At 41.7% G+C, this 27,014-nt stretch overlaps 1 protein-coding gene across 9 annotated transcripts in view; it reads left to right on the top strand.

Annotated features, from left to right (window-relative positions):
* lrp8 (low density lipoprotein receptor-related protein 8, apolipoprotein e receptor) overlaps positions 1–27,014 on the top strand; it is a 169,236-nt gene that overhangs the window by 94,904 nt on the left and 47,318 nt on the right. For all 9 annotated transcript variants that reach the window (XM_034582566.1, XM_034582565.1, XM_034582567.1 and 6 more), the window contains one exon: positions 13,998–14,126. In XM_034582566.1, coding sequence (XP_034438457.1) covers positions 13,998–14,126 — 129 coding nt within the window. The remainder of the gene's footprint in view (positions 1–13,997; positions 14,127–27,014) is intronic.

Raw genomic sequence — 27,014 nt, 5'->3', positions numbered from 1 at the left:
CATGACTCTGTGCGTCAGTCACACACTGCACCACCCACCATCACAAGTGAATCCTCAGCCTGAGGGAAACACTGAACATGGTGAGTGGGCTTTGATAAATCTGCTGCACGTCTCTGGAACAGCATAGATATTCCTTCATTTGGTGTTTTGTTGATGATGAAAATGAAGAACACTATAACCTCTCAGCTCATAATCTCCCACATACACAACCAGTCAGTGACTCTTTTTAAAATATCCATGTGTGGAAGCGTCTACGTCTTTTATTTAGGTTTGTCTCCCTCCTTTTGCTTTTGTTTTGCTGCTTCCACCTTATCACTCCTCATTTACAGGATCTGACCTCTACTTCTAATTTACTTCCAGTTATCACACTGGACTTTATCCTATTTACCGTATCTGTCCCTAGTTACAGCCGCTCTCCACCAGCATATACGATAGTGTATCACATCCTCCTCTGTGTCCTCCTGCTCTCCTCCCTGCTGCACGGCCTCCTCGCTCTGATCTGAGTTCAGTTAAAGTAACGCCTTTGATTGCATTGATTTTGCTGCGAGGGAATCGATGGGCTGATCCCTGAAACCTCTGGTCGGCTGCTGATTAACTGTGGACCCCCGATGACGCCTCTGAAACCACACACACACACACACACACACACACACACACACACACACACACACACACACACACACACACACACACACACACACACTCTCTGGCTCCTCGGGCACTGTCTGTAATTACATGTCTGAAAATGAATCGGGGCCTTGAGGGAATTGTGAAGAAAATGCTCCATCAGACGAGTGGTCGTTGATGCATGAGAGAGCACGCATGTCTGCACACTACGTTCTGCACCAATCTGAAGTGCAGACCTCGTCCCTCAGTGGACGTTGCAGGAGAAATGAGTCAGATGGGAAGTTCCAGAAAGTCACTATTTCTGATATAAACAACAACAAACTCCTGCCCTTATTTTGAAGTGGTTGCGGTTTGTTTTACTTTAATTTGTCACCATACACATCTAAAAGCTCAGTGAACTTTTCACTCACATGAAAGCACAATTACTGTCCATCATTTTGTCCCCTAGTTCAAGTTAAATTCAACTTTATTGTCAATTCTGCTATTTAAAGGACATAGACGGGAATCCTGTTTTCTCTCTGATCCCCGGTGTAAACATATAAGTAGACAGAACATATATGCAACAAGTATGCAACATATTAAGTCCTCAAAACATAGTACACAGTACAATATAGCATGCAGTCGTAAGGAACACGATGGACAAGATGAAAGTAGCGCAGAAATGGATTGAGAAATACTACATGGCTAATGTACATCCACAGTATTTAGTAAATAGCAGTTTAAGATGGCAGCAGTTGTAGTTCAAGTATTTAAGTTAATATTTACAGCTGCATTAAAATAGCAGGACTTTGTCAAACATGTTCAAATTTCTTATAAGCAGTCACAAACAAAAAGGCATTTAAAGACATTTTCTTTTACAGTTAAAATGTTTTATTGTATCATCCTTTAAAAATAACATCGGTCGGGCCCAGTTACACCTCAATAAGTACTGATGTGTTTAATACTTTCTTCTGATCCTCTAATTAGATCTTTTTCCCTCATCAGCTTATACCAAACTAAGTACAGTATTACAACTGCCCTGATTTCAAACTCATTTCATTCCAGCCGATGAAACTCATTCATCTAAAGACACAAACTGTCAAAGCGGAGCCAATCATCACAGCAGGACTTCTATCCCACTTTTTTAGGAGCTGTGATTCTCGGGGCTCATATCAAACCACTATTGACTTTTTTACTTTCTTTTTCATGTGGTAATTAAACCACCACCGAAACTTTAGCAAATGCGAGGAGAGTGAAAGAGCTGCAGGGTGGCTGCTAATTGCCTTGCTGCTGCCGCCGAGTCAAACAGGTATTAAAACTTCTTAATTATTGAAGCCTCCTTCTTATTTGCACACTTTACTACAGGGAGGATTGAATTCTATGGTGTTTTGAAGCAGGATGTCTATGACAGGAATGATGTCACAAGCGCAATATGGTCAGTTTTGTCCAAAACCGCTGTGATGCAAACTGCCCTTCGGTGAGAAATACAGCTGAAACTTGACCTTTGTCCGTCCCGTCCTCTGCGTCTCGTAGTCCCTGCTGTCATCTCCTCCACCTGCTCCTGTGTACTGACGGGGGTTACTCGTCTGTGTGGGGAGACAATAGTCAGGTCGTCGTATTGTAGCACAGAGGCAGTAGGTTGTGTTAGTTCATTACTGTGGAATATGAACGGAAAAGATCCAGTCAGGTCTGTTGTCAGACGGCTTCAATTTCATGCTTGAGGCAGCGGCAGAGCCGGGCGTAATTTCCCAGGTGGCGTCTCTCTCTCTCTCTCTCTCTCTCTCTCTCTCTCTCTCTCTCTCCCCCCCCCCTCCCCACACCTCCCTCTGTCTCCTGTGCTCTTTTAGTCTCGTAGAAGTCCAGTGACCCTCTATCATCAACACACACACATTCACACAGATGTTCACAAAGACTTGGTAACAGAGAGATGCACTCATATCTCTGAGGTCACTTTGATCTTCTACTTCAGAGTGCGAGTACTCCAATTTGTCTTTACTCTCCAGCTACATGTTCTTTGAATGGAAGGACTTTGCTGCTCTGAGGTGAATTTCACTCACTATACACAACACACACACACAGAAGTACAAATGCACTATAACCTACACATATGCAAAGCTTTCTAAGTTTCAATCATTGAGTGTTTGTGGTCCGTTGTATCTCCTGTTGTGTGGTAAACTATGTAAATTTTACTATTTTGCACTGAAAAACAATAGCAAGTCAGTCTCAGCTGTCAATCATGACGTTTCACCCTGTTATTATTGCATCAAATAGCAAATCAAAACCAAACTTATCTGAAAAATCAACAGACATCGGTGCGATAAGAACGATGTAAACTGTCTTAAACCGTCTTTGACATCCTGTCGTCCATCTTTACACACAGCCTATGATCAGAATCAAAGGAAACCATTAACGACTATATAATTACATTTTAAACATCCAACCCGGCTTTTTTTCTGCAGCATTACAACAATGTCCCGACATCATACAGCTCCGGCCTGTGTCACCAGCAGAGGACACATGAGAGTGGACGGTCGTTTTGAAAACTAACACAACGCGCTGCTGCTGCTGCGGAAAATGTAAACACAGTTAGATTGAAGCGTTTGAACAAACATGGCTGTTGTTTGTCCGCTGATGATGATGTCCATCATCACCACGGTTCTTAGTCGTCTCCAGATACTGTGTGTGTGTGTGTGTGTGTGTGTGTGTGTGTGTGTGTGTGTGAAATCTTCCTCATGAATAATTGCTGTACAATACTGACAGTTGGTTTAATGTCATCTTAAAAGTTGCTGAGGAAAAAAAACAATACTAAAAGGTCATCTCTCTCTCGCTCTCTCTCTCTCACTCGCTCTCACTCTTTATCTTTCAAATTTCCCTTGGTGTCTTCCCTCCCTCGCTCGCCCTCCTCTTCCATTGTAAGCCCATCATCATCCCGGGCCTTCATGTGCATTCTTCTGCTTAGCTTGCTGTATCTCACGGCATCTCATTAACCACAAATGTCTTTACCTTGATTTATATCAGCAATAAGTTAAAGTGTATTGATCCCTTAAGGAGGATACAGAATAACATAACCACAACAAAGACGGGATGGAAATACCCCAGACGGTGAAATTCACGGCGTTTTAGCTGCCATATGGTCGTCGTCGTCGTTCTGCATTAATGACATTCACAAAGCTAAACCGAAGAAGCCCTTTGAGAAATACCCAATTCATGGAGAAACTTTAAAAAACAATTATTTATCAGAGCCTTAAAGTGGTCATCAGAGAACACAAACTCCCATTTGAGAGAATCTCATAGTTTTAATGGTACAGTGCGTTAAATTATCCAGTTCCAGGTGCTTTAGGCAGAGCTTTTTATACAATATAAGATTTATGATTGAATAAAAGCCTGATTCCTTGAAAATAAACGTTGGATTTAGAGTTGATGATACTTTTATAACATCATCCGTTTGCTTCTTTTATTTATCAAGTTCAATTTTACTAAGTTTGGTTTTATTGAACATTGAATTCAATTAATTATAAATAAGAACGCCTCATGTTTTTAGATGTGTTTCATTTATTTATTGACCCTGACTTTTCTGATACCAGACAACATCGGGACTCTTCTATTGAGAAACAAACGTCTGTTTACAGCGAACACGCTTCCTTGTTTACACTGTGCAGCACGTGGTGATCAAACAGAGGAAACCACCGACGCAGCAACAGCCACCTTGTGATTTTGTTGGGGGTCAATTCCATTCTTCTGTTCAATTAGTGACCTGAGCTTTCAGACAGCTACGATTGATTGTGGGTCAATATGTTGTTGGTCTCAGAGGACGTCTCACGGTGCTGGACCTGCCTGATGGGATTGCTTTTGCTGTAGTGGTTTCCCCATGTTGGTAAACACACAAGTATAAAAATTATCACGTTTCCATTTTGTTTTTCGTTTATTTCCATTATTTCGCAGTTTGTATGAGCTAAAAATACATTTTTCTTTTTCAGTTTTAGTTTCTCTTCACATTCTCTCTCTTCTAATATAAACTCTAACTGTAACACTGGATAACAGTCGTGGCATCCAAAGGCAAACTTAGAATATAGAACAGGTTTTATTTTAACATTGTATTATTTTTTAAGTGCCCAATGCCATAAAAACACATCAAAATGTTCCCCATGAGGCTTGTAGCTGGACTTTAAGTACGGTATGAGTCAATATTCAGAGATAAATTATATGAAGCAGAAAAAGCAATGAGACAAATATGCAGCAGTCATCTCTCTGCCAATAGCAGTTATTCTAATGCTGGTCCAACAGATGTTGTAACTGCATGGTGAATTTTAACACAACTTAATGTACCAATTAACCGTAAAGTGCAATAACTGAACAAAATGGAGGCAGCAGGCATCAGAGCCTCTCTTGCAATTGGTCTAAATAGTATCAAACCATTGATTCATGCAGAGAGTTTGTGTTATCAAATAATTTTTCTGTGACCAAATTAATTTGGGAGGGAATTGCTTTTGCTAAACTGAACCACATTTGTTTTTAGAGGCTACTCAAGTTAAACTATTGAATTAAAGTGAGTTACATGACAATAATTTTGGAAGACAAATCACACCGCCAGTATCTCTTATGATATAATACATTTATATACTATCAGAGCATTCATAAGCATTCAGAGGTGAGCCATGCTCTCGTCATGAGGTCACAGTAAGCTCAGAGTTCGGCCCCCTGCTGTGCAGCCTCCTCCATCTCCTTCAATGTCTGACTCCCTTCTCCTGCTGTCCCTCATGATTTAAGATGTGGCACTTGGTATTTTCGATGCCCAATGTCGTCTTCTAAACAACTATTAAGAGGGACCTGTTGGGAGAAAGTGGCAATTTCCTATTAGAGCGCTGGTGTCGCGCTGTATTTCTTCCCCCTATGGCGCTGACAGACCCAGAGTCTAGACCGTGCTAATGGTTCCGCATTTAACAAGCCCCTTCTCTCTCCCTCTCACAGCCTAGAGCTAGAGAGAGTTGTGGAGACACATAAAGCGAAAGTGGGGATGGGGACTTTAATGCAGCAGTTGCTTTTTTTGTAGCCTTCCCCAGATCTGTGCAACAACAAGATCTCTGTATTATTCCTTTTTCGAAGACACAAAACATTTGAATATTTGAACGTTAAAGAGAGTTGAAGAAATAGATCCTGATCCACCGCTTCATCCGGATTCAAACCAAAATGTGTGGGTTGTTCCCTGAGCTGATACTGCATTCGTTCTCCAGGTTTAATGGTAATCCGGTAGATGTTGTGTAATGCTGCTAACTAACAGACAGATAAACACACGCTAATGAAAACATGACCTCCTTGGCTGAAGGATCCAAAGAATGGATGGGTGGATGAATGGATGTATATATTATTATTAAGCCTACGACGTAACAAAATGCAATGCTCTCTCTGATCATTTTTTTTGTCTCCTGTCTCTTGGCGTTGATCTCTCTCTCTCCACAATAATTGAAGATCAGCGTTCCAGTGAAAACCACTAATCAACACTAACCTTCATTTAAAATGTAATCTGATATTAACCACATACGCCCTTTCCCTAAATTGGATTTTCCATCTGAAGGACAAGGGGGATGGAGTTGGTTATTCTGCAACATTGATGTAGCAGAGCAAAACTCAAGAGTCACAGCGTTGATATAACATCTCTTTCCTCTGGATAGTCCGACAAATATTTAAAAAGTCGCTGTGGTAAATTGGCAGATGTCCACACTGGGCTTGTTAAAGCAATACATCTTTTGATGGGGGTTAATGTGGATGGATTTATCATAATTGGAAAATACTGCAAGTATTAAACCAGTGACACGTTTTCAGATCTCTTTGGGAAACTCCTCTTTCATCGCATTGGTTTACCTCATTTTCCTTGATCATGTAAAATCATGCTCCAGTTCTCTGTGCGCACTGTGAGGTTAAGCAAAGTACACACACACACACTCGTGTATTCTCATATATATATTATTAACCCCTGCTTACATTCAAACAAACACACACTCAGTCATGCATGCACAGCAATCTTTACAGTTATAGCACATGCACATGCAAACACTTGAATTCATGCATGCGTACACACACAATCCATCTCCAAAACTACTCACGTGAATTTATTGTGCACTTGTAGTGAGTGTTCGCTGGATGAAGCGTTCGACTCCTGCACACTGCGAGTCTGCATTACTGTGATTTAACACCACAGATGAAAGGAATTGTCATTGACCTGTGAAGTTAGATTTACATGTCATGTGGGTCGTGTGAGTCCTTTGACTTATTTAACTCTACAACGCATCCTATCCCTCTGGTCACTCTCTAAACCTTGTGGTACATTATGCTTTAGGTCAAAAATAGAAAAATCTAATGCATTATACAATCTGCATTAAAGCTGCAAATGAGGATTGTATTCATTATAGTTCTCCTTAGATCTTTTTTGTCTTTTTGATTTTCTATTTAGCCCATTGCAACTTTTCAGAGCTTTAGATGACGTCTTCAAAAGTCCCAATACTATGTTTTCTTCACTTATATTCTCACATTATCTAAAATCCAGGGAATACCCAATTTATATATATTATATATAGATGAAAAACCGCTAGCCAGTTCGCTGGTTTTCTCTGGTACTGGTCCCGTTAATACATTACTTAACCCGTGTACACGATTTACGCCTGAGTTGCGTCAGGAAGATTATCATCTGCAACAGTGAAGACAACAACTCCCATGATCCCACGCTGCTTTACGACGTCATCAAACTAGATTTTTGGCTATTGATTGAGAGACCCCTAGTGACTGAACTTACATAATATACATTTAATAATCAGGTAAAGGGAAATAAACAGAGTTTTTTTTTGCATTTGAAAATGTCCCCGTGGAGCCACCACTCTCCCTCATCCCTGAGAAAACATCCCTACTGGGCACATACACAGATACAAAGACAGCGTGACCCCACACCTACCTCAACACACACGACCACTGGCTGGAACAAGGTTAATTAGCGTAGCCATGACAATATGACCCACTACGACTGATCAAACCATTAGAATTGCAAAGTCCTTACAAGAAGAATAATTGGCCGATCCATACATCTCTGCTCTTGCATGAATCATTGATGCATATGAGCTCCTGGCGAGCTCGAGGCTCCCTTTGCCCAATGTCCTTTGTGTATTCTCCTTTATAAAGGTTACAATTATACGGAATGCACCTCAATCCCCGAAAGAGATTGACTGTGCACCCGCTACAAGCCCTCCACTTATTTGAATTGAAATCGCAGTTTCTCTAATCAAAACTACCTCTCCACATCTCTACGGGCTGTGTTAAGATATAATCCAACACACATCTCTGAATGGATCACAGCGTAACCTGGGGAGATATTCTTGTTAGTGTTCATGGGTGTTGAGTTTGTTGAAATGTTCCAGATCTGAATGAGCAAGTGACCAGATGAGAATTTCCTGTGGAGTGTGTGTGTGCATTTGTTGGCCCTCGGGTCACAAGAAGCCCCAGTTTTGATCAAATTCCGACCCAGTGCTCCTGCCTCCGTCTTTGAGTGTGTCTCCTAGTTTCATCCTCTAATTTCCTTAGTCCCAGTTTGTCCTCGCATTGATATTCTCCCTCCTTTGACCAATATCTGACCCCACTCACATCTCCCTGCATTTTCCCTTTTATGCACTCCCCTCCCTTCTTACCCTTCTGTCTGCATCCTCGACTTCTTTACACACATTTTATTGAACGTCCATGAAACCAGGTTAATCCTAATGTAGCACAAATTAAATGCATGAGTTTGAAACATGTTAATGGCACCTGCCTGGTGTATATTAAACTGTCAGAAATTATATGGCCAATAATTGGAAGTAGTTTTTATTCAAGCAGTCTGAGCTACACTGGAATGATGTGGTATAGTTGTGTATTGATTCCATGGACGACCCAGCCCTGCTTTTACTACACAGAGTAGCCAAGCGATAAAAGTTTACTGTTCTCGAGCAGGCACTCACCAATTTATGGTGCAACCTCATGGCTGAAACTTGAGTTTAATTATCCTATTTCACAGACGATCAGCTGTTATGGACCCCCGGTTAGTTTGGACTTTACTCATGGTCGGCAACACACGCAAGAAATACCTTCAATAACCTCTATTTGTAGTCACGTCGGAAATTTGCAGAGTTAATAAAAGGGAGGACTAGGATATTTGACACAAAATAGAAACTGTTTTTATGGAAATATAAATGTTTTCAATTTGGCATACGTTTTGCTCTGCTTTGCCGTGCACGTGGAGCCAATTGATATTCACAGCAGCACAGTATTATTCCGCTGATCTGATGTGAGGCATGTTTCTCAGGTGTTTGCATAAAAAGCTTAGTACTTCATCAATCAGTGATGTGCTGTCTGCAGTGCAGGGGGATTCAGTGTACCTTTAAGCGTTTTAAATTCATTCACTATAATCCTTAGCGGTGGTACAGGCTAAATCATCTGTACGCCTCCATTCCCCCCCATTTATCATGTGCCACATTATCACATACACTCCTCCCACGTGCCTTTGTTGAGACATTGTGTCTCACTGTGATAGACAGCGACCCCAGGATGACATATATTACCCCCCAGGCCTCATACACACACCTCATAATAAAAAAAATTATCTTAACATTAGCCTGTGTGGCTACGAGCCTTCTGAATCAATCACCTGGGGGGGGGGCTGGCTTCCAAGCCAGGCAGGCGGCTGAGGAGTGGACGTGGTGTCGCGCTTCAATCCTCCAATCCACTCCCTCCTTGTGAAGGGAAATTAAGAAGGTAGTTAATCAAAGGTTCATTAGCATACAAGGCCTCGCTCAGTCCACCTCTATACCCTGCTCATAATAGACACTTAAGCAGGACACGTGAGGCGCATAACAAGTCTGTACCACTTCTGGACGCGGCCTTTGAATTACAAGACTGCATCGTCCCTCATGTGCCAAATGAGTTTTCTCACCCCAGGACCAGAAGAACCTATTTAACATCCACTGCACAATTTCCAAAATACTAAGAAGAAGAATTATAGAAAGAAGACTTGTCTTGAAGCAGAGTTTAATGCTGACTAACACAAACACGTTTATTTATTTATTTATTTATTTATTTTTAAAAAAGCAGGAAAATCGACTGTATTGACTTTTCAGTAAACACTCCCTTAGTAACTGCATAAATATCAACAAACAGGACATGAATGCCATATATTCCCTGTAGCCAATGGAAATTCATCTTGTGTCAACTTTCACATGGCAGCACAAACTTTCATTAAGGCAGTGTGCATAAACATTTGAGGGTCAGATGCTTCAAAGGAAAATAAGTTCTGTGGTTTGTGAGAACAACTTACTCAAGTGCAAAACATGAAGATATAAGTGAGGTGATAAAGTATTGCATTGGAAAACTAAATGTTTTTCACGTTACAGTATAATATAAGTATAATTTTTTCTCACGTCTCACAATAACATATAAGGTGTCTAACTTTGTGTCGTGCGCTGTTCCTTCATTGTAGAGCTTGGTCTGGGCTGTAGGTGTACATGTTCCCACAAGGGTCATGCAGTTCTCAGCAGACAGGGAGTGGTCAGTCTTTCCCGTTGCTCTTGAGAGCGAACTCCATGCGGCCATGTACGCACCCCCAGCGCAGCTACTGCCACAGATTCTTCTAATTCAGGGGGAAACATGCATTTGACGCAATTTCTGCACTCACAGCGCCAGTAAACAGCATCCATGTTATAAGAATATTTAACTATTTATGTAACACATTTTATCCTCTGCCTCTTTCTAAGGCAAATTACTGCAAACTTATTGAATAGTCCACAAACGCACCGAAGCCGCCGTGTCCACCAATCACTTTCTTTTACTGCTCGCCACCCAGCAGCTCCACCGGCTAGCATCAGGTCCTCGGCTGTTAGTCGCTGCCGGCCTTGGCAGTGGACAGGCTAGCTGGCTGCTAACAGCCCGGCGTTTGTCTCTGTGCCCCAGGAGTTTTATAGCCCATGAAACATTCATTCAGTGCAAAGTCTGGACAACCATGAATGTAGTTAAATGCCCTGGCAGCTCAGAGAGGGATTTATGGTATTTATAATAATTGAGTTATGCCTTTTAATGTAAACACAACAACATTTATGCACACAAGTAAAAGCTGTAATAGGATCATAACTTGTTACATCGGAATACTTTGTGAAAAGATGCAACCTTTACATACTTCTCTGTGGTAGGAGAGGGGTCAGATAAAGCACTTGACCTCAAATATGTTAAAAGTTGTCCTAACCTCTGCAGTTTACTTTTAAAAAGTCCATTAATACTCATCAGTGCTCACTGAAGGTGACCAACAAAACTTTGACTGCAGCTTCAGTATCAATACCATCAGCATCTGGACTGGCAAAGTCAAATTACAAACTTGGGATTTTGTTCTATCCTATTGACTTATTAGTTTATACTTTGTTTTTGACTGTGCAGACATGGGGCCTTGTCTTACACCATATGAATGTATGCGTTTCACTTTAAAGTCAATAGGCAGCTGCTGAACACAGATTTTAATCATCACACATGATTACTTTAGCAATAGGAAGTTGGAAATAGCTTTTTCATATAGTGAGTATTTCCCCTGGGGTGAAAAGCATCTAGTTTATTTTGGCATAATCAACGTCAGTGCAGCCATCTTTTTTTCTTCTCACTCATCTGAATTCAATTCCGTGATTGGCAGCTGATCCGTGACTCCGCCTCCCCGACTCGCAGGCCTCAAATGGTCAGTCAGACAAATTACATCCCTTTAACCCAGCTGTCAATCAGACACTTAGCGGACTGGAGGGGGGGGGGGGTGTTTCTGTGTGCAGGTTTTTATTAGACTGAGAGACTCTCGGTGGTTACCCCTGGATGTGCTGACCCGCACGAAAACATGCTCACTCTTATAAAAGCTAGATAATGTGAAACGTGAGACCAGTGTGATATCGCAGAATCTGCGGGGTGCACATTTAAATTGATTGAATAGTAATGTAGATGTCCTCATGTGAACGCACACCTACAGTGTATGTGAGACCTCCCATTGGTATTCATAATAATCATCACGTAGACAAAAAGAGAATCAAAGACACAAGTGCACACACACACACACACACACACACACACACACAGTCCATTCAGCTCCCCTGGAAGTAATATCCACACTCTGCTGATATGGGGCTTGCTTATTCACTCTCTTAGAGGGGATTTGCAGGAGGCTTTTATTCTTTAAAGGTCAAGGGAAACCTCATTTAGAGGAGACACATTGAAAAGATGCTTTCACAAGAGCCTGATATTCAGCAGCAGGAGGAGGGAAGAGCGTCAGAAGTTAAGAGGGAGGGAGGAAATGACAGGGAAGTGCTCATGCAAAAAGATCTATGCCAGTAAAAGAGAAGAAGACGGAGAGAGAAGAGACAATTAGGAAAATAAAAGGCAAGAAGACGCTTTTTTAGTACCTGGAAACGTTATGTGCACAGTTGGAGGAAATCCAGGCAAAGCTGAAGCTCTCCACAAGGGGCATCGTAAAATCTACAATGTAAAATGGCAGGAACTTATATTTAGTACTGTTTAATATGAGCTGAATAAAAATAAAAAATAGTGAATGAGAGCGAAATGGGCAAATCCCAGATGTACTATTGATCTGTGGCTGCCTGACACACACACACAATTGTTTGCCGAGAAGAACGTTTGTGGTCAAAGATGTATAATTGATGGAGTTGAGTTTGACACAGCTCTACAATGTGATCTTGGGTAAGATTCCCCAGTGTGTGTGTGTGTGTGTGTGTGTATGTGTGTGTATTTGTTGTGGGTAATGTTTAAAGTTGATTGATTGAACAGTTGTATTTTTCCTCCCTCTGCGAACCCCCTGGGCTACACATGTTGGAACAATGGCATTTTTTTTTACTGTAATGGGCTTTTACCTAGAGGGACCACTTTCTCTTTCTCTCTCTCACACACACACACACACACACACACACACTCGATGTGTGAGAAAGTGATTTCCACTCAAAAAAGATTTCTTTATCAAATGTGTTTTCACATGCAGTAAAAATTATTGATTAATAGATCAATTAAGTCTGTAAAACATCACAAGACAAAGACACTTTTACTACATTGAAAACCCCAAGATTCATCAATTCATAATAAAAAAAAGACACATATTTAAGAAGCTGAACCAGATCACTTAAACGATTAATAATCAAAATAGTTGCTGATTAATTTCCTGCTGATTAACCAATCCCTTTATCTCTCTGCTCTAATGTATTTCAGTTTTGCTTTTGTCGTTTCTCTTTTGTTTGCTTGTCCTCAAACAAATGTAAGGATTTTGCAGTTTTTCTCCATTTGTACCGTTTTAATCTGAACACTTTTGAGATTTGGACTGTTGGCCAATCTCATCTTGTTTTGGCTACGGCTCAGGAGGTGAAGCGAGTTGTCCATGAACCACAGGGTTTCCTCAATCCTTCCTCTCCACATGTCCACCTATAAGGTCCCTGGGAGCGACAGAGAACCCAACGTTGCCTCAGATGGTCGGGCCAGTTCCTTGCATGGTAGCTCCCTGCTATTGATGTGTTAATAGAACATTTTCGAGGGTGGCTGTGGCTGAGGAGGTCGAGCAGGTCGTCCACTAACCAGAGGGTCGCTGGTCTCAACATTCTCCCCAAGTCTCCTCCATTCTGCTTGTGGAAGTGTCGTTGGGCAAGATCCTGAACCCCAAATTGCCCCTGACGCCCCTCGCTGTGCCGGCAGTGTGTGAGTGATGTATAATGGAGAAAGTGCTGCACATGCACTGTGTGTGTGTGTGTGTGTGTGGGTGGCAAAACTATACTGTGAAGCCCTGATGAGGGATCATCAAGACTAGAAAACGTTATATTAAGCAGTATGTGAAAAACAAGTCATCCAAATAACTCAAAGATGATGTCTCAGACCATTTTAAAAAACTATTCTGAGCTTTTGCATGCTTAGTGTTGAGTCGGTTAATAAAGAGAATATAAAAATAAGCACATCTAACATGTACATGGATACACACACACACACACCAAATAATACTCGTCTTTCTTTCACTTTGTGTTTTTTATTCCTGGCTGGTGTGTCTGCTTTACAGTGTTCCTGCTTCTTTGTTCCCCTGTCGCTCTGTGTCCACTTTAATGCAGGCCTTTGAGGGGGAATCGATTCAAGCAACAAGATAACTAAGTTATCAAACTGTTTCATTGACTGGCTGTCCCTTCTCTCTCCATCTTCTGCCTCCTCCCTGCTTCTTTTCTCATTTTCCTCCCCCTGCCGCTTTATATCCCTCTCTGCTCCTCTGTTTCCCCCCCAACTTCTCTCATTCTCTGTCCATTTTTCTTTCCCTTCCCCCCCCATCGCTGTCCCTTTCTCCCTCGACTCCTTTCACCCCCGCCCCCTCACAACAGGCCGACAGACCTGTCCGCCGGAGAAGTTTGATTGCGGAGGGGCTGCCAGCAAATGTGTTTCGTTGTCATGGCGATGCGATGGAGAGAGGGACTGTGAGAACGGTGCAGACGAGGAGCAGTGCGCCGCAGGTGAGTGTGTGGTGGCGGGGGGGGGGGGGTGTGAATAGAAAATGCAATGGAACTGTTTCATTGGAACAGTCGACTGTAGATAAAGATGGACGATGCGTCTCCACTTCCTCCCACTGTGCAGACATTACGCCAAAATATTCCAAACCGGTGCCGCCATCTTGTTCTAGCGATGTCACTGTCGACCAATCAGGAGTCAGTCTCAGCTGTTAATCATGATGTTTCGCCCCATTTTCAGAGCATGAAATATCTAATTATAACCAAACTTACAGACAAATGTATTTAACACGTATTGACTGACCTTTTTGTTTTGGTCCATGTCCCGTCCACCCACATGGAGGATGCAGGGTTTATGACCTTTACTGCAGCCAGCCACTAGGGGGCGATCCAGAGGATTTGGCTTCACATGGCTGACTTGTCGTCCATCTTTATATTCAGTCAATGCTTTGAGCTCACCTTTGCTTTCATGTCTCTCACTGAGGGCAACAGTCTGGAAAGTTTTCAAACAAGTCGACTCAAGTTCAGAAGTTCCTCTTTCTTTTGTTTTTAATGAAGGAGATTAAATTTCAATGTCCTGTATTTGACTGAGAATCTTCACAGAGAGTTTTCTTTTAAAACTCCTCACTGGGTGTCGGCTGCAGAGGAAGAAGAAATGATTTTGCATTAAGTTAAACAATCATTAGTTAATCCAGAGTTCTCAGAGCAGGCGGCTGTTTGTTTACTGCATGTTGTCTCTTTGATTAATTCACAATACAAATTATATGATCATCAGAACTTTTACTCAACTAAAGATGACTGGACTTGACATTTGTCTTATAGATTTCAATAGCTATTTGTTTTGCAGTTATTAAACTGATGTAAATTCAATATTAGAGTTTATAGAGTTGTAGTAAAGTAGTTTGTGCAAATTGAAGTCGGTGCAAACTCTTCTACCATTAAAAAGTGTGAAAGAAGACGAGAACCGCAAAGAAAAACTAAAGTTGTGATGTCAGAGGTGAGAAGCAGGGAGACGAGGGAAGAAACTTGAGAAACTAAAACTTCCATGTGACAACATTTCTAGAAATGTAGGATTAAGGCACCTCTGTGTTGCTGGATGTGTTTTGACAGATTTTTTTATACCCTGGGGTGATGATGAAGTCTAAGTTTAGATGTAAAATAATACGTTAAAAATACCAAAAGTTGGGAGCTGCAGATTTTCCCCCGATATCATAAATGCAAATCAGGCGTAGGAGGTTTTTTTTCCCGTGTACTTTCTAGTGTGTCACCTTTACTGTTGCGCAATCGGGAGTATTTTAAACTCAACGCCACACCTGCTGAAAAGCTGAGATGTTTCATCTCTTCATTTATTTATATATATTTGCTGTGTTATGCGTCTGGAGATGTAAAACATGATTTGGTTATCTCGTCCGTGTTTCTTGGCTGTTTCTTAAAGAGGGAATAAGTATAAGCAGGTAACTCACTCTGCAGACTGGGAGAGTCGGACCAGTAGTATTTTACAGAAGAGAAACCAGTTATTTATCTTATTTATGAGCGCAATCAGCTGACGACACCGACAGTTGGCTCCATGTTTGTTTTTTATTCTGATGTCACTTTTCAGGTTTGAAGTTATCAAGTTTCTGTGGGTTCTTAAGTCTCGCCACTCAGAAATTGTTTGTTTAAAGTTTGTGTGGTGCTGCGTCTCGCCCTGATTGTCTAATATGTCTATTATGTAATTCAAATATTAATAAGTTAGGTAATGGCTGTGGTGTCCCAAGATTTTTAGGCATTTTACAAACAGTGGGGCTTTGTTTTTGTGAATGAAGTCACAGAATACAGTGTTTTGTCAAGTGCAGGGGGTGCAGCAGCAGCACACTTTCATCCTCAGAGTTCAAACAGGTTGAAATTAGTAATAATATAAATATATAAATGAGTGTGTAAGAGGTTAGAGTCCTCAGTCCTCGTCTCAGCCAATCGTATTGCTCCTGTCATTCCCCAACACAGAGCTGGAGCTCAGGGTCTCAGTCTCTTCTCCCACACGTGCACGATGATTCTATCTCTGTTCTACTGTCAGAATAAAACATGGCAGTATAAAGGAAAAGCAGAATAAAGTTCAGTCAGATGTCGAATGCTGTATAGTTACTTTTCATTAATCTATTTCAAAAAGGAAGCACACAACGTGTTTCCATCTTGGTTAGAAAGATTAGATGTCAGATTTCAGTGTTTGGCTGAGCAGAAATCATTAACCGCACATTGACAAGGCTTTATAGAAAAGCTCAAACACACTAACATCCACACACACACACACATGTTTGTATAATTACGTACAGTACACACTTTTGTCACGTTTCCCCGCAGCAGGTATCCAAGCTGTAAAAATGGCATTGATTTCCATCTGCGTAAACATCAGGCCCACAGCGTTTATTGATTTTCAACCTGTGACAGACATGCACGCACAAATACACACATGCACACACAGCAGCTTTTTGGCGTTTATAGATGGCACGTCATATATGCCCTTTGCTCTGTTAGGAAAAAACACTTAAAATGTATATATACAGGGAGTTTCTGGACATATACGTGGGTGACATTAAAAGTTTCAGCCCTTTCAGTGGATTACATTTCTGTCTGTGACCACATCACACACAAGCAGCTTTACTCTGCTGCAGGAGCAGGCTGCGGTCTTCACAAGGATAGAACTACACGGCTGTTTGTGAACGTGTGTTTGAGATGCATCTGTTTCCATAATGTTCCCATGATCCGTCAGGCCCTGTGACATTTGTGTATTCTCACACTGAAAGTGATGCACAAACTGGACACACACACTGTTAGATTGCTACTGGATATTAATACATTCTCTCAAATAGGATAATTACTCTTTTTAATTAACAAAGAAGTGTTTGCACTTTTACTCCATTCAATATTATACAAGAAGCAACACAAAATCATACAGATATTGAATATATTGTAAATAACATATTATTGTGGCAAGCTCCCATGCAAATAAACGACTTGAGACTCCTCCACTATGTAACTGCATGACAGCAGGAGCGATGATTTATTTAACATCTATTACAGCCTGTTTACAGAAACAGTGACGGGACCCTGTCGACAACACCCAGCAGTCGTGGTGGCCACATTTACATTTACAACACAATCTCAACTTAAAACTATCCAGGACACACAAACATAAAACCCACACGAGTCAGAAAATGTACATAACATCACAGAAACAAGGACCAGAACAGCCACATTAATGGTTAAATTTATTTTTAATGTTTTGCTTTCAAACTGTCAAAATATCAAAAGATAACAGAAAAGAGTCAAAGTTGTTTCTCAGAATCAGATCAACAAGACAACTGCAGGAAACCAACATCCTGCGCAACACTAAATATCTCTTGATGGATCACACTTTTTGCTTTAAGAAATATTTATTTATTTACTTGTTTTATTCATCAAGCTTATTTAAAACTTCACATACCAGTGTGATGCCTTAACCTGCGCTGCTGATGCACTGCTCCCATACTGTCTCTCTGATCTCTGTGTCTTTCTTAATGATAAATAGAAACTGGATGAAAATCAACAGTGATTTCACATCACAGGCACCTGTACTTTCATATTCTCTTTAAACTCCTGTGTATTGACCCACAGGACGATCAGAGACCATGTGCTCAGTCCATTCCCTTTCATGTGTCTGACCTGTGTGAGCATCTGCTTCTTAATTAAGCAGAAATAAAGTGGTAAATACAGTTCTGACATATTTCACATGGGGTGTTGATGATCATTGATTTTCTGCCTGAGGCTTTGAGGATGAGTGTATATATATATATATATATGTGTGTGTTTGCGTGTCTGTGTGTGATAACCTGTAGTGAGCTGCTTTTGATCTATCATTTAAATCTGATGGTGGTCTTGATGAATATTAAGACGTTCTTTAGGTGCGTGGTTGAATTCCTGTGTTATCTGAGGTCACACATGAAAGTCCACTTCAACAGACACACTGGATCCACTCCCTTTTATATCAAAGCTTAAAGCTGGGGTTGGTAATCCAGGAGAAGCTGTGGCAGGACTCGGATGTGCAACAACACTTCACCTTGTTACTGCCTCACAAAGTAGGTTAGTAGATGATGTTGACAATATCCCGGCTGTGCAAGACAACAAGTAGCCGTGCAACCTGCACAGTGGACAAATATAGTTCATTGAGCGATGGGGCGATGGACCCCCTGCAGTGTGTAACACCAGATAATACAGCGTTTGCTTTTAGGGTTTCTATGGAGATGATTGTTGTTTTAAAAGTGTTCCAATTGTGGAACTATTACAAAATTGAAGAGAGAAAAGCAAAACAGCATCAAATTATCTGGAAAAACGTCTCAAACTTCTCATTTTTCAGCTTTCTTCCATCGACCAAATTGAAATGGTTTTCTTTCTTGAATATAACAATTGAACCAAATGAATCCGATTTGCCTTAATAGCAAACAATGGCAGGAATCATTCTTAAAAAATCACATTTAGCACAAGATAAAGCACAAAGCTGAGGAAAGAGTAATGGGAATTTTTTTCGAAATTGCGAAAAATAAACACTTTCATCACCACGTGGATAAGAAAGATGATAAATCAGGCGCATTCATCTAATTCCTCCTCTCCTCCGCTCCGTGTTATTTATTAAAACAGAGGAGGTATAAAGATAAATCAGGCCGACGCTCAGTCTGTGCAGTGTAAAAACCTAATCATGCTGCTGCACTTACATTTATTATTGTTGTAAAATTGATTCTCGACGTTACAGAGAGAGAGATGTAAAAAACAAATGAGCGTCGTGCTCGCAGATCACCAGGCACAGCTTTGTAACAGAGCAGTCTGATAATGAACAACTGAAATGCTTTACAACATTTCCACCGCACAGCAGCGTACAAGATTATCAGTAATGGAAAGACACAGACACATCAATGCTCCAGTAAAACAACCGGAATTGTCCCTGAAATAAACAGATCTGCAGATTTTACGCTATTAGTTAAAAAATATATTCTTCATTAAAATGTCTAAAGATTAAAAAATCTATATTATATATACTTTTTATTCGTGTTCTCACATTTCATTTTGGTCGTTTCTTAATTGCATCATATCAGCTTTTCCTGTGGCTTTGTCTCTGCTATAAAGACACGGGATCAGTAAAGTTTAAAGTTTCTCATCTAACATGAATAAAACTGAAATACATTTCCTCATCTGTGAACCCTGAGTCGTGTCAGGTAGACAACAACTCCCATGATCCCACGCTGCTTCACGACGTCACAGAACCACTGTGGTTGTTTTGATTGAAAGACCCCGAGAGGCCGAAGTTACATCGGATTAACGCTGGCGTGTTGATGAACGTTTTCATAATGAACGTCCCGACTGTAACGTTCACTCTGCAGCGTAGAAGGTTTGCATGTTTAATGTCGCACCACCCACGAACACATTCATTCTCTCAACCAACCCCAGAGAGAACCAACTTCCTTTTTGAAACATGCTGTTTTCACCTTCTCCTCAAACTCCTCCTCCTCCTCCACCTCCTGATGCCCTCTCCTCGCCTCCCTCTCCTGTATCTCTCCCGGTGCAGCTACAATTGGAGTACAGCTTGCGTTAATTAGAGATGCTAATTGAGCATATCCAAATGTTGAATAAAACATGCATCCAGGAAGAGGGCTTCTTTATTACATTTAGAGGAGGAAGAAAGTTTGCGAGCCTTTAATTTATGTTAATATGAAATCGTGTTTATTCAGGCAAACATCCAAAGCTAGCTGCGTGTACGCAAGCTCCAGGGTGGGTGGGTGGGTGGGTGTGTGTGTGTGTGTGTGTGTGTGTGTGTGTGTGTGTGTGTGTGTGTGTAAAAGATCATTTGTCATATTTATGTAAAGGAGGTGTTCTCATGAAGGATGGCCTCCCTTTTTTCTTTTGTTGAATACTAATTTTGCTGTTTTTTTTCCCCCCATGTGTGAAGCCTTAAAACCAAACAATTACCGTTTATATTTTACCTGCTCACCAATCAACTTTTAATCAGAACAAATTGGACTGTGTAGATTAATACGCTGCATGTAAATTAACAGCAGACGCTCACAGGATTAGGTGAGTCTCCCCTTCCATCCTCCCCTCAGCATCGTTCCTGTTTATAGAAACACAAATATGTTTGTCAGGGTTGGAATTAAGATCGAGTAAATAAAATCGTCTGGATGCGAGGGAATTCATTTCTCAAAAACGTATTCTTCCTGATGTATGTCTGCATTGGTTAAATATTCTTTCAGCATCTTTATATATCATCTCTTTGTTTTACTTGTATGTGGTCAGTTTTGTTTCTTCTCTCTTTGCAATGTCAGCACTCTCTCCACAGTGGGTGAGGACAGAAAGTGTGAGGGGGGGGGGGGGGCACAAACAGACAGACGCACAGTAGTCAGAGAGGCTCCTGCGAGCCCTCGGGACCTGTTGCTCTTTTCACTTCAGCTGCTGTGTTACATGACAACAAGCTGCTGCGAGATCGATGCCCATGTTCGCTGGTGTATGATGACAGGGGGGCAGAGGGGGGTAAACTGTGTGTGTGTGTGTGTTTGTGTGGAATCAGACTGACGGTAGAGAACAAAATGACAAGTCTACAGTGTTCGTACATGAAGTTTGTCAGTAAATTCAATTGCATTTTTTGCACGCACACCATAGTTCATATATAAAGATACACGACATAAGGACAACAAAACTTCATTCCCCCCTGGTTGCTGGCTGCAGTGTTGATTATTAACCCTGTCTCCTCCTTGTTAGGGAGTGGGACATGGAGCAACAAAACTAGTCGACATGTCAAGCAAACGTCATGTTTCCAGCAAGTCCGGTTTTAGTGATGCTCTGAAAAACGAGAGAAACGTCACGATTACCAGCTGAGACTGACTCTCGATTGGTCGAGTTTCAGTGGGACCTCGATACTGCGTCTCCACGCCGCCATCACCACTGCACAGTTTCCAAATGCCACAATACATAACTTCCTGTAGTCCAGCTCGCTGTGGGCTATAGTAAATATAACCTACATTCCATTATTTGATAACAGATCAAATAGGATGAGCAAATGTCCACCCACATAACAAATACAGTAGTACGTGAGTGGATATTTGTGTGTATACGAGAAAACTGCAGAGCGTGTGGTTGTAGTCTTCCTCTTTTTATCTGGCTTCGCCCACGCTTCCACTAGAAGAAGGTGACTACACAGACAGAGATCGGGAGCCTCTTGTCTCAGAGTTTCTTCCCATTACTTCCCCCTTCATTTATAATCCTTTGACTGCTCTCGCGTTGCGTGCGTAGGTGTAATGCGATGGAGTGCCAGCACACAAACAGGCTCGCTGTACAGCCGGAGGCGAGTGGACCGACTTCACACTCGAGCACCGGGCCATTTCTTGGAGAGCTCTGAGAACATTGCTCATTCCTCTTTCACCCCCAACCTCGTCCTCTCCGCGCTACACTACACACACTTCTGTACATTCAGTATCACATGGAGACGACGGGGAGGGAAAGGATCTGAAGCTGCTTTCATGCCCAGTAAGTTATAGCCGACCAGAGACCCACCATACGTCAGCCTGGTCACGTGGGCTGTTCGTGGTGTTGCGGTACAAATACTTGGAGCAGAAAAAAAGGGGCGAAAACCAACAGAGAAAGTTTAATGTCACTGATTATGGACGATTGATGAAATAATGAAAAACTATTTAATACTAATACTAATCAAATTTAGCTTTACACACAAGAAATTAACAAATATACAGATACAGAATAGCATATGTATGTTTTTAAAGAAGATTTAAGGTAAAATCAGCTCAATTTTCATTATGACACATTTTTTTAAATACTTTAGAGGTGAAAAAATAATTTTCACCCACAAGTGATCGGTCACTATGAACAAGTGTGAGGTGAAAATTCTTTTGAATTGGATTTCTTTTGAATAATAATATTTAATTGGAGCAAGTGCTAAAATGAAAATTGAGCTGACTTTGCCTTTTACACACGGTGGGTCTGTCATGATGAGTCAATCTAAGATGACTATTATATCATTATCATGCTGCAGCCATGGTACAACTGGAGATTGTATGTTTATTGTGTAGATATTATCATCACACTTAATCACAATGACCAATTGTTAGCACGTATTCATAGATTTACCAGTGGACAATTATGTGAGTGGATGCAATTATTATATGCTGTGGACAGGCGTACACTATGTTTGTCTGTGTCTCTCTGTGTGTGTGTGTGGGGGGGGGGGACAGGGGGCACTGATAAGATTTAGGACTGTGTGGAGTCGTGTGCAGAGCGATGGCCGTGTCACATTTTACATTTAATGGCTAAAACCCTGTGAAATATGGATTGATGAAATGTGACTAACGGCATCCACACGTTATGTCAACGCACACGCCCACATGCATGTGGAGGCACACAAGGACATCCATCACACACACACACACACACACACACACACACACACACAGACATCCTATCCACTGTGATTGCAGTTCATATTCAACCCTTAACTGCTGTCAGATGGCACATTGATTGAGCTATTGAAATATCCTGGGTATATTCAGTGCCCCGTCCTTGTTAGTGTGTGTGTGTGTGTGTGTGTGTACAGTGTGTGTACAGTGTGTGTACAGTGTGTGAAGTTCCCCACGGTCCAGTCTCATCATGGAGAGAAAGTCTGTCCCTGGTGTTCACCAATCAGGTAACATCGAGTTTGAGTCTCTCTGTGAATTTTGTGTCATTTGTTCCGTCCTCTAAGCTGCCATGTTGCTCGGATCCCTCTGGGTTCGACTGCCACTCCACACTCGGGTCTTATTTTCTTAGTTTGACATGTTGTTACACTTAAGACTCTAACCAGTATGGATGACTTCACAGTCTCTGTGTGGAGGAGGAGTGATGGGGTTAAAGCCAGTATTGGCTGTGATTATTTATTGATTCTAATAAATGTACTGTACTGTAGTTATTGGATAGAGATGTGCTAGAGGTTGGTCCGACCGATTTATGGATTAGCCAATAATATCGGCCAATATGAGCCTTTCACAGACACATCAGCGGTTTATGTTTGCCGATATGAAAAGTTTAATTTGACAGAATAAACTATGCACAAAATGTATATTTTACTTGAAAAATATGTTTAGATTAATTCAAGGTCTTTATATTTGGTTTTATATACTTATGTATAATTAAGTTTATGTTAAAACTGTAAAATATCAAGCCTCAGTTACATTTCTATCTTGATAAGGTTTGATAACAACATCTTTAGAATCCTTAATACATTTTTGATATAATGAATTAATCATACATAGGCTGATACTTAGTAAATATTAGTATCAGCAACATCCCCAGAAAAATCCACATCGTTCAGGCTCTAATGAGATTTAAAATATGGTGCAAAACATCTAGAGCCTAGTTGGCGTAAGAGCAAATTCTTTAAACCCAAGTTCAAACTAATGTGAACGTTTGAGAGACAAACAGAGAAGATGAGTCGTTAGCTGCAACATCGGTTTGAGTCCCCGAGGACGTGGCTTTGGTCCATTGAGACGAGTTAAATCCTGCGTAATGTGATTTAAATGGAAAACACTGCTAGTGTTACACATTTGAGCTTCTAATGAATGTGCAGTGACTCCGTCTTCACTGTCTTTCTCTCTTTTTTCTTTCAACTTGAAGAGATGAGTGACATGTCAGATTCCCGCCAGTACTCCGAACGTGTAGCGTCAGCTCTGCGCCTTGTAAAGCCCCCCCCCCCCCCTCCGGACAGGCTGTTGGAAAGTGGAGCTGCCTTCTGTTTGTCAGTCGGTGATGAATCTATTTTGAATTCAGTCTCTCCTCACTGTCTCTCTGTCTATTCCATTAGGAAAAGAGGATCACTTTTATGTTACAGCAACTCAAAGACCTGAGTGTTCAGGGCCCGTCTGTCTGGTGGTCACAAGTGTATACGCTTGTGTGTGTGCGTGCACGTACATGCTCATGCTTCCAGCCTCTCGCATCAATGCTTCAAAGGTCTAATGTAGCCAAAGCACTGATAAACACTTTGTGAGCCCAGGAGAGGGACTGCGTGTCAACTTGTCTATGTCTGACTTCACAGTCACACACACACACAGACACAGACACACACACTAGGAGCTCTGTTGTGCACAACCCCCTCCTCAGCATGTGTTGCATCAAAAGCAGAATCCAAAACTTCCTTCCCCCATTTCCTCCCACAACTCCTCAGTGTTACGACTCCAACTAAGTGGCAGGTTAACATTTCCAGACCTGAAACACACAGCGTGTCAACTGCTCTGTAAAACATCCGGGGGCTGGGGGGGGGGGGTCATGGTGGTGGTTTACCAAATATGTAGATTTCACTATTTTTGCCCCTACTTATTGTATAACTAACATCCCTGTATATAAAACTGTTGAAAACATATTTTGCCCTCACATAACAACAATTATTCAGTAACTTAACAAGGATTCATATTTCAGGAGAAGGAAGAAGCAACATGTTTGGTTGTTGTTGTTGGAATTGGCATTTAGCATTTCTGTTTCCTGGGTTGGTGACATTTTGCCTTTGTTTTGGTGTTGGGGATCCTGCTGGATAAGGTTAGCTCTTCAGTGGAGAAAGCAGTGGGTGAAGTGACGGGTCATACAACAACAGAGACCCAACTTATATTTGAACTAGAAGAACTATTGGAAACTATTGGAGTCCAGCTTCATGTGAAGATATTTATTTGACTCCAGTCCTGATGAAGACGTGTACTGAGGTGGAGGACATGGAATTTAAATGTTCCCCCATTTATCCTCATTAGTTTATAGCAGATTGTGATTTGTTTGCAATTAAGTTTTGTGTCTGTGACAGTTCATGCTTGACTCAACACAGATTTGTTTTTATTGATGATCTTATATGAAAAATAAGGCATCCATATTGATATTCCATAGAGTAGATGAACATGTTTCTTGTCTGCTCTGCGGCCCATTAGGCCCAGTCTCCTCTAAAGACGCCTGCAGGTGCCGCTGCCTGCTCTCAGCTGATTGTGGAGTTAGCGTGCTGTTCTCCTGGTCTCAGTGCAGCACTTTGCACGCTGCTGTGATGTTAATGTATTATTTCCATTTCTGCTCGTTGGAGTTAATCTGTGAACTTCAGCTTGCTTTTCCACCGGAGCACCTGGTGAAGTAAGGTTTGTAGACAAGCGTGTTTGTGGGGGTGGAAATGTGTGTGTGTGTGTGCCTGTGCAGGGCCGTACACGCTCCCGCATCATGGCTCAGTGGCCGACATGTTAGACCAGAGTCTGATTGGATTCCACGCTCCAGAAACATTAAACCCAGTGACTCATAGACAAAGGTTGAAGTGAGGTGTGTGCGTGTGTGGGTCTATTTTTTTACATTATGTGTTAGGGAGCCTTTCTCAGCATGTGTACTACCAGGAGTGCGCTGGTTTAAATGTGCTTTCTTGGAGATTACATTTATTCTCCTCTGTGTGTGTGTGTGTGTGTGTGCACGTGCACATGCACATGCAAACCTGCTTGTGATAGACTCGTGCATGCTGCAGGAGAGTTCAATTGTCCTTCAGATCAAGGTCAGAGAGGTGCACCCTATCTTCCTGCTCCATCTATTAGCTGTCCAGTTGAGGTCCTGGTGGATGGATGGGTAGAAAGCTGAAGTTAAACACAGTCACCCAGCGGCGGAGAAGGTTAATGTCCAGATTACTGATTGCCTATTTAAAACTGTAATTGGTAGAATAATCTACTGGATGGATGTTTAATTACTATAACTGTCAAGAATCTACCAAAACACTATCGGATTCCTTTCGAGTCTTATTTATTAGATAGTTCTTCCTCTAAATACTACTGAGGGTGGAACTCTGGATCACAGGATTTCTGAAAAATCAAGAAATATCAGTAAATGACGTCTCGCTCATGGTGACCACGTCTGTTGTCTGTGACGCCATCATATCCAAACTGTCTCCACTCACATCTGACCATCTCCCCTCTCTGTCTGTAGCTGCTCTAACATTAGCTTGTCTGTTGTTCCCAGTGATGGATCCCTCCAGGTGGGAAAGGACACTGCTGCTCACACACTTATCAATGGAATCTACCAACCCATGTGTTCCCCCGAGCGCCTCTCTCTCCTCCCTAATCTCCTCCTCTCCTTCCCCGAATTGGTTTTGGTCCGTTAAGCGAGAGGCCGTCTTGAGTGACTCATCGACCCAGGTCCTCTTGACATGTGTCAGCGCTGATGTAGCCAGGTGACAGGACGAAGGGGTTGAAGTAACACGAGGATGACATGCCCCTGTGCTCTGTGTGGATTTGAGGAGGCACTTTATGTTGGGATTTTTCAGCGATGGGAGATTGGAGCATTGGAAATCTTCTGGTTTAACGACCATTTGAAAAATGTGTTTTTAATGGCAAAATCAGGTGGACTGTGCTTCCTGAGGCCTCGGGGGATCGGACAGCTGGTTTCTTTGGAACAGAGAGTTGCAGAGTTTATGGGAAATATGCACATAATAGTGGGAGACATTTGCCCTAATGTCTCTTACCACTGATGTGTAGATACTGATAGTGACTTTAAAACTTTTCTATCAATAATTGAAGACTGGGCTCAGCCTTAGAGATAGGGTGAGGAGTTCGGACATCCAGGGGGAGTAGAACTCCTGCTCCTTCACTTCAAAATGGGTAACTGAAGTGGTTCGGTCATTTAATCAGAATGCCACTTTGGCGCTTTCCATTGGAACGGGCTACTGGGAGGACACTCAGGGGAAGACCCCAAATCCTTTTGAGGGACTTCATATCCCATCTGGCTTGGGAACATCTCCGGGTCCACCAAGAGGGGGAAGCGTGGCTGGGTAGAGGGACGTCTGGAGTGTCCCACTTAACTCGCTACCACACCTGCAACCCAATATCTGATAAGCAGAAGAAAATTAATGTG

The sequence above is a fragment of the Hippoglossus hippoglossus genome, chromosome 4 (assembly GCF_009819705.1).
Source record: "Hippoglossus hippoglossus isolate fHipHip1 chromosome 4, fHipHip1.pri, whole genome shotgun sequence".
Taxonomy (NCBI): domain Eukaryota; kingdom Metazoa; phylum Chordata; class Actinopteri; order Pleuronectiformes; family Pleuronectidae; genus Hippoglossus; species Hippoglossus hippoglossus.
Note: the sequence above shows the minus strand (reverse complement) of the source record. Positions and strands in the feature narration are given on the sequence as shown.